This window comes from Pygoscelis adeliae, unplaced genomic scaffold (genome assembly GCF_000699105.1).
Source record: "Pygoscelis adeliae isolate BGI_AS28 unplaced genomic scaffold, ASM69910v1 Scaffold413, whole genome shotgun sequence".
Lineage (NCBI taxonomy): Eukaryota > Metazoa > Chordata > Aves > Sphenisciformes > Spheniscidae > Pygoscelis > Pygoscelis adeliae.
The window spans coordinates 421543-430099 of NW_008824403.1; the positions used below are offsets into that span (position 1 = coordinate 421543).

Consider the following 8557-nt stretch of genomic DNA (forward strand, 5'->3'; position numbering starts at 1 on the left):
TGATGCATTTGCTTCAGCGTAACTTTAAGTACGGTTACAACCCGCTCCCCAAAACAGCAGAACAGGGAAATAAGCAGACATGCTTATTTTCCTAACAGAATAATCTTTGAACTCCTCTCCCAATCCTTTCAGCTCCAAATAAAGCTTCTGTTTAGGAAATGTGATATGAAGTTTCTTCAAATATTAGCAGGTAAAAAGTGAACTACTGTTTACATCATCAAAAAGCCTCTACATAAAGAAGGATGGTTGGCACAGACAACAAGAAACATCCATCCTGCTGGGGTCGTTCTGAAAGTGTAATGCACTTTCTGTAACGTACACAGGCACCAACTCACATGAGAAATAATTTCAACAGTAACAGAGTAAATAAGCCAAAACTCGACACTTAGAGAAACCTCCAATCTAAATATATCTACAGTTCCTTTAAAAAGATTCATCAATAAATATAATTTCTGTAAGAACAATGGCAACATGCAAAGAAACTAACTAATACAGTCAAGTAAAAGCCGTTACATTAATTTAAAATTACCCTTTATTTTTCACAAGTTTTTCCAACACATTGTGCATTTTGGCACGGTAGACTTTGAGATAGTTTGCTTCAAGTTTCTTTAAATTACAAACAGTAGATACAGTAGGAATATTTTAAACTGATTTCTTTAAAATAAATGGCAAGTTAAGACCCTTAGCTTTAAAAGAGATACTGCCACAATTTCATTTTCCTGATACAAAATTCAAGTAATTTTAAGTAAGAGTAGAAAATTGTTTTTATAAAACATCCTATTATTAAAATTTACCAGCGTTCTGAAAATAAACATCAAATTTCCAGTATCAGTTGGGTGCAATTACACATTTAGAAAAATAACTCATTTTAAATGAAGGTCACTTGGTGAAGAAAAGTAAATTTTCAACAGGATGAGCTTTTAAAACAAATGATAAACCATTGTTTCTTAGCCAAATTATTTAATCCTTGCTCCATCTCCGCAATTAATTTATTTTTTCTTCTAAAGGTATACATTTCAGTATTGAAAACAAATTAAGAAAACAGGCTTCTGAGACGTTTTCCCTTCAGTATATACTAGCATAGGGAATTATTGCTTATCCCCAACAGCTGTATACAAGATTCACTTGATTTTGTTTTCATGCTGTGGTTTTTAATTGGCTGGTACCAAATATACACACCACAAAAACTTTAGCTGTGTCACTTGACTGAATGAAAGCCACAGTAAATTTTTCAGATAATTTTGTATCTAGGGTTGTTTGAGTTTTTTTCAACAAAGAAATGGATTCATTATAAAATGCTTTTCCATTTTCACTCCTTACCTACTCTTTAAGACAGCAGAATGGAAAAACAAGCAGGACATGTTTACTTTGTGACTCAAGGCTCAGAGCAGATATCGAGAGATCTTCAACAATTTTAGAATGTTTTCTTTTTTTCATTCTTTTAGCCCAAAGTAACTTTGCTGTCTAGGAACAGTAACTTAAAGTTTCTTTTATCACCATCTTCCAGAAGATATCTATAAATAAATGTTTATGTAAAGAATCAAACACTGCTGAAGAGGGCAAAAAAAAATAAAATTAAGGATCAATAAATGATACTGCAATGTATCTTGTGCCATTCAAGATAGGAAGTCCTTCATGTAAATGAGTAAGTCTTCCTGGGTGCATGAAACTCCATCCTTTCCTGGGAGACTCAATGGAGCAGTTGTACCTAAGAAATTTACATCCACCTCCCTGCAGCAAAAACACAAACACAACAAAACCCCAAACGTTTACCTTGTGTGTTAATTAAGTTCCTTTTTATTTATCCACAGCTTAAAATATTTTGCTATTATTAATAGGCTGTTAAGAATAATTTTTATTTTTTTTTTTACTATCCCTAACAAGGTTGTCAAAATGACACCACCTTCAGAGCAATACGTAACAGACATGCATTTGCAATCAAAGATTTCCCCTTGCTTTGCTTTAGCATTCCCTGGACAACAACTCATTCAAGCAACTCTGACAAACAGATCTTCAATAACTTTACTGTAGGTGATACCAGGGAGAAGCAAGTGATGTTCACAGGCCCTGTTCCAGGACTGCATCCCTATCCAGGATAGCATTTAAACAAATCTTAAATAAATTAATCTGGCTGTTGCTTTCAAACTGAAGGTGCATTTTCTGAAGTAGTAAGTTTGAGAAACACACTTACGGTTGTTAAGTAGGACAATGAATAATATAGCTTTATAAACAAAACAGGTTAAGTTTCTCTACCAGTCAAAGCTGGACATCACTGCCACTGCCCTGCCTATCTCCATACTCTGGGGACTGTTTAGGTAAATTATTTTCTACTCTGATACTGATTCATCTTGGGGGTGGGGTGGGGGCGACAAAACAAAAAAAAACAAAACACAAAAAAACCAGGAACAACAGTTGAAAATTTTCATTCTGTGGCTGATCTAAAAAAGAATCATTAAAAAAAGCTGTAAAGAAAAGAAGCCATCTGAGTCAACTGGAGACTATTTAAATATTTTGAAAAATTGGTTTTCACAGTACAGAAACGCTTCATTTCTGAGTGTTAAAAATGAAATGGCTAACATCTCCAAAGTTTTTCTTTAAACCCCTTCTCCCCCACCATCTGAAGCCATTTTGACCAATTCAGCCTGACTGCATCAACAGTTCTGGATCCTGCAATCGAGCAAATTTAGTACTTGTCAAAAAACGCCAAGGAATAATACATCTCAATTTGTGATGCATACCTTTTCCTTTTCAACATGGTCTTTAAGTATACCCATTTGGGAACTAGTTTGGAACCAATATTAGACACTCAAAGGACATTTTTTAAGTCAGTAAGTTGTCGACTTACTTGAAAGTCCTCTCCTACTTTGTTGAGAGCGATGTTGATTGTGAACGTAGAGGAGTCATGATGAGGTCTGAGTGACCGTTGTCTGTCAGGGCTATATTTTACAACAAAATTCAATAAAGCATACCCCTGAAACAAAATATACAGTCAGACTTCAACATGTGAACTTCAAACACACAGGGTTCTTAGGGGTTTTTTTTGTTTAAAGTTAACAACAAGCTTCATCTATAACTACTGCTACATCACGTGTAAACTCCTCAATCAAACCAAATAGGGTATACTCAATAAAATACTTGGAATTACCCATGCCATGCAGTAATTATCTGCAAAAATTTTAAACACATACCTTGGTATAATAGCCAGCAAACACTTTTAGCGTTACTGGTGCAATGAACTCTCTTATGAAATGCAGCCATTCATTATCCAGTCCGATTTGCTTCATATGTATATCATCTGTTGGGACATTTTCATAACCTCCAGAAATACGGCTGTCCTAATGAAAACACCATAAATAGCCTTGAAATATGGACATGGAACACTTCTGGCACTTCTACAAATATTTATTTGAAATCTGCAGAATCACAAAACTGCAACAAAGCAATGCTTTAATGGGCATACGTGAGCTTGCTGTACAGTAATTTCACAGCTAACTGCTGTGGAAAAAAACCTGCTGAGCTATCAATGAGCAAAAACTGGAGAGTTTTTTAAAAGGTGAGTCAATATTTGGATGTGTTGCCTGTAAATAAGGGCTTCCTGGGGTAATGGTTTTATTTATTGAGATGTAGATGCAACTGAAGTTGTATCAGATCAAGAGAATACAGGCCTCAACTTGATATGGTAATAAATGTTGAAATAATTTGAAGACAAAAGTATGTTAAAATCCTTTCTGGAGGCTCCTCCCTGTGGTAAAATAACTGTAATTTATCTCATTTCCAAGGTACCACATCTGTGAATATGGCAAACATTCCTCCGATTTTAGCAGTAGTTAATGAATACCTTGAATTTTCTGCAAACACAAACACAATAGCTCATAACATTTGTGGGTCGCTGCTTAGGGGGACAAGTCTGACAATTTAGTTCTGAAAAGATAAACAAGTAAAACTTCCTGAACACTTACCAACAGCTATCCAAGATCAGCCTTGGATAACTGTCAGATAACTACTACAGCAACTGCACCACTGTTAGTGTCTGAATTTGCTAGTTCAAGGTTAATTGAGGAATGTCTCTAAATCTGAACAACAAGCTACGTGGTAGACTAAACTAAGCATTTTATACCACAAAGCAGATGTCTCGGGGTCATTGGCAATTGTTGGAATGTTTGTTTGTTGCAGTACACTGACTTATTACCATAAAGGTACTCACTCATTAAGGTCATGTTTATATAGGCTGACACTTACTTGATGTTTTCCACCAGACCATTGTCCAAAATGTTCCATTTCTTCTACCAATTCGTCACAGGCAGTGTCAGAAAATATGGGAAACCAAAATACATCTGGACATGGCTACAAAAGAAAAAAAAAGATTTAAAAACTACATTCATCTCTTTCAGTGGAGTTAAGCTTTAACAGCTATCTTTTATTTTCAACTGCTAAAAAAGGACATCTTCACTTTTCTTGGTCACTAAAGAATAACAGCTGTTCTCATCTAGGCAATAATTCAGATAAATTTAAATACTTAAGCTTCATCTTGATCCAGAAGCACATTCTCACAGAATGAAGGAAAAACTATGAGCTACCTTGTAAGCCATGACCCAGCATTAACAGCTGCGTCAGTGTACCCACATATTCGGTGCCTTGGTTGCTCTAAATAGCAACCCTGAGCTTCTACATTACAAGCTATTAAGAAAAACAATTTAAAACTTAACATTGTTTTAAACACAAAATCAATTTATCCCAGCTTTTTAAGGAAGTGAAGTTCATTACATCACTGTCCCTAGTTATCACAGAATTGATGATCCAACGCTAGTACAACAATTATCGTCTTAGAAGTGCTCTGTCCAGATCAGTTGCATGAAAGCAAGCAGCGAGGCAGGTAAAAAAACCAAAAGAAAAAGAAAAAAAAAAAGACCTCTTTGTATCCAGCAAAAGGCTTTAGTACCTTGGATTCATGGTTGTCAGACCTTAGGAATTCATAGGGAAAGGCACGCCCCAGGGAAAGCGTCTAGATGAGCTTGCCTTTACTAGATAGCAGAAAACACAGCAATCTGCTACAGAAATTTTATTAGGCCTTCTGCTAGTGGTACTAGCTTGTTCAACGAAATAAGCTAAATACACCTGTATTTTGGAGAAGGCAATTATTTGGGCAACTACAGTATTCTGAGCAATCTAGCAATTATTTTTTGGACTCCTCTCATCTAGTTTTCAAAATGGCAAAGATTCAGTTCTGATCCAAAAATTCAAAAAGTTCTTCAGCCACAGACCAAAACAGTATTTGCATGGAAATAGTTACTGTATGCCAATTTATTACCAGTCAGTCCCACAAATTTTAAGAAAACTACTTATACCCACCTGTTCTACTATATTATCAGTGAAGATCTTTGAGTAGTTGGGATTTATATAGGTTTCCTTCCAGTCCTAAAAACATGGTTTTAAACCATTAAAACAGAACAAATGAATTTATAAGTGACAAAAAATAATCTATATTCTATTCATTTGCTCTACTGAAAACAATTAAACAATTTCTTATACCCATAAACGAACTGGTTCTCATCATGTCAAAAATCATGAAACCTGTTACATCAGGGCCGTATCTCCAACGCCTTACTCTGGTCATCGGTTGGCTTGTTGATACGATATATTGTCATTTGCTTAAATGGGTGGCAGACAACACCTTTTAGTACACAACCAATATTTAGTGCATAATAAACAAATGTTCTCCATGTAAAGTCTTTAAATCCCAAGTCCGTTATAATACATAAACTTTACAATTTTTTCAAATAAAATAACTCTTTCACCAATAATTAGATGCATACCACAGGATTTTCAAATATCTGCCAAAGGTCATTGTTGTAGTGGGAGGTATTGTAATTGGCTGTAGAAATAAGTCTTCCAAATTCATGTCTGTTGGTAATGTACATGAAAACACCCTATACCAAGTAGAGAAAATGTTATTAGCAAAACTGTCCATCTTAGCAAAAATGATGTTTTAAAAATCTGTTTGTTTATGCCTGCACTTTCATGAAATATATCACACACTTGTACATATATATTATACACGTGCTGTTCGTTTAGCATCTTTAATTTTCAAATGGTTGATTCTAATCACCAACCAGTGTTCATAATTTCCTGTTTACAAGCATTTGGTTGAATTTCTTTTCTAAACATGTTAAACCAAAACAGATCTTGTTCATAACGTAAACCCACATACAGTTATAGAAAGGAAAAAACAGAGAAGTGGTTGGTTCATTTGTTTTCCTCATTTGTTTTCCAGAAAACCTAAGCAGACACACTGGAAGCACCTGTTCTCAAACTGAAAATACTCATACAAGAAAACCAACATCTCTGGTTTAGTTTCTGATTAAAAACTGAAGGAATAAGCTAACAATAAAAGGTCTAATGGAAGTCAGAACAAGAAACTTATTTCAGAGTATTCACTACATGATCCTTCTGGTGAATTGGCCTGAAATAAAAAGATATTGGCAAATACAGCATATAAGAATATTCAGATCAGGGTACAAAACAGCTGAGCACTGTGTAGTATGTTCACCTAAGCAAACATTGCAAGATATGTGCAAGATATCAAGCTATTAACAGAAGATATTAACAAAACTATTTTGATTAGAAACAGTAGCAGAAAATAGTCTTTTTTAAAAGAAATTTAGGTTCTGTGGGTTTTTTTTTAGTTTGCTGTTTTTCAGACTAAAACTTCACTTCTGAAGCGTTTGTGACTTTTGGATTCACAGCAGATGAAGACACTACCATTTGGGTACCATGGTATTTCTGTCTATGTTTTTGTCTGAAAAAGAGTTAAACTGTTAGAAAGATAATGATTATGTTAAACACGTGCCCAGTTTTGGGCACTTACCAAATCATAAAATAGCTGCAGCAGGGAGAATAAGGAGGGTCTGGGTCAAGAAAAACAGCTTAAAGTGACACCGATTTCACAACTGCCCTAGTGTGGTCACCAAGGGGGACTGGCTGACCTGCTAGTGGTTTGAGCTTTAGTTCTTCCTAGGACTGCTGAATCAATTTTAGCTACGGAAGCACAGCTTCAGCACACCTTGACCTCAGAAGCACTGAGAAACCTCCCTGAGGAAACAACAAGCCTTTCTAAGATGCTTCGAGCTGGTCATGAAGAACCTCTCCCTGGCAAAAACTTGAACCTTAGAAGACTGAAGAGAAAGCTAGAGCAGTATTTCATTAGAGTAAGTGGACAGAGGAGAAGTGTCTTCCTGTGGTAGAATAATACTGCACGTAATAATAACTAATGAATAAAAAAAATAAAGCAACACCTTTGGGGGTCTGAGCATATGGAATGTTTCCGAAGAAGGGGAGTCTTTTTCCCTTTGTAAAGTCTAAAATGAAGGAGAATCATCACATCAGTTTTCTGATACATAATCTCTGTCTCTTTTTCCGACTACTATTAGGCTTCCACAGTTACATTAGGGAAATAGCAGCCTTTGATCAAAAGCTGATATGCCTTTACAGACAACATGCATCTCCAAGCAAAGCTCATAATACACGTCAAAGCTGTTTCCACCAGCCCCTTCTTATCTGCTGCAATACAAAACAAGCACGTACCAGACCATCTTACAGCACAGACTGAGAAAGAGGAAAAAAGAGAAAGCAATTTTCTGATGAGCCAGTCAGATTAGTTTAATGAGCGCATGGGAAGCACAGGTTTGCAATAACTGATGCTGAGAAGGTTTGAATACAACAGAATTGGACGGGGATGTTCTGAAGAATCAGTACAAACAAAGGAGATCATGCCTTGTTATGAGGGAATAAAAAAATTAATACTTGCCAACTTTTCTTGTTCAATTCAGCAAAATTATTTTTCAATGCTATAGTGTCTGGAAATAGGTCTGGTTTAGGTCTTATTTGTTTCTGTGCTGAAACTAGTGTAAATATCAGTAGAAATGTGGATTTACATATTCATATTTTTACAGTAAAAATACGTTTTCTCTCATTACTTACAGCTTAATGCAAGTAACAAATTTCTGATACAGTTTTAATCTATCTAGAAAAATTAATGAGTAATTCATGCTAAGAGGATTCGTACAATTTCATAAATCACTTAGGCTTTTTATATCAACACTGCCCATCATTAATTCAAATATGTATCTAGTTAAATATAAAATTGTAAAATATTCCAACTTAGTCTGCTAGAAGTTTCACACTGTATAAAAACGCGCATAATAGAGATGCTCTAAATGCATTGATAAGTTTGAAGTCATGTACAGCAGAGAGGTTGAGCCTTTCATCCTGTTGAGGTTGCACCAACGAGGAAGGTATTCTAACCTCAATAAGAATTTTCAGTGCATTTAAATAAAAACCATCATGCAGTCAGTGCACCAGTGCACTGGCCTTGCAAAAAACTCTGTTCTCAACAATTTAAAGAAATACACCTAAAATGTTCTATGTCACAAAAATTGGCCAGTACTTTGAATTGGAAGTAAAAATATAATATCCAAGATCAATCAAGTGAAGCAGTCAAGTGTAGCAGGACACAAAGAAGTCTGTGTGTATTTAAAAGCAAGCTGTTATAGATACACCT

General features: G+C 35.3%; 1 protein-coding gene across 1 annotated transcript in view; it reads right to left on the reverse strand.

Moving 5' to 3' along the window:
• Nucleotides 1-514: 514 nt before the first annotated feature.
• Nucleotides 515-8557, reverse strand: part of PLOD2 (procollagen-lysine, 2-oxoglutarate 5-dioxygenase 2) — a gene marked incomplete at its 5' end in the record, with an annotated part of 41122 nt that continues 33079 nt past the window's right edge. Inside the window, 8 exons of the mRNA XM_009320404.1 lie at nucleotides 515-1731; nucleotides 2846-2971; nucleotides 3189-3335; nucleotides 4240-4344; nucleotides 5350-5415; nucleotides 5814-5927; nucleotides 7293-7355; nucleotides 8554-8557. The exon at nucleotides 8554-8557 is cut by the window's right edge and continues 162 nt beyond it. Coding sequence (XP_009318679.1) covers nucleotides 1576-1731; nucleotides 2846-2971; nucleotides 3189-3335; nucleotides 4240-4344; nucleotides 5350-5415; nucleotides 5814-5927; nucleotides 7293-7355; nucleotides 8554-8557 — 781 coding nt within the window. The remainder of the gene's footprint in view (nucleotides 1732-2845; nucleotides 2972-3188; nucleotides 3336-4239; nucleotides 4345-5349; nucleotides 5416-5813; nucleotides 5928-7292; nucleotides 7356-8553) is intronic.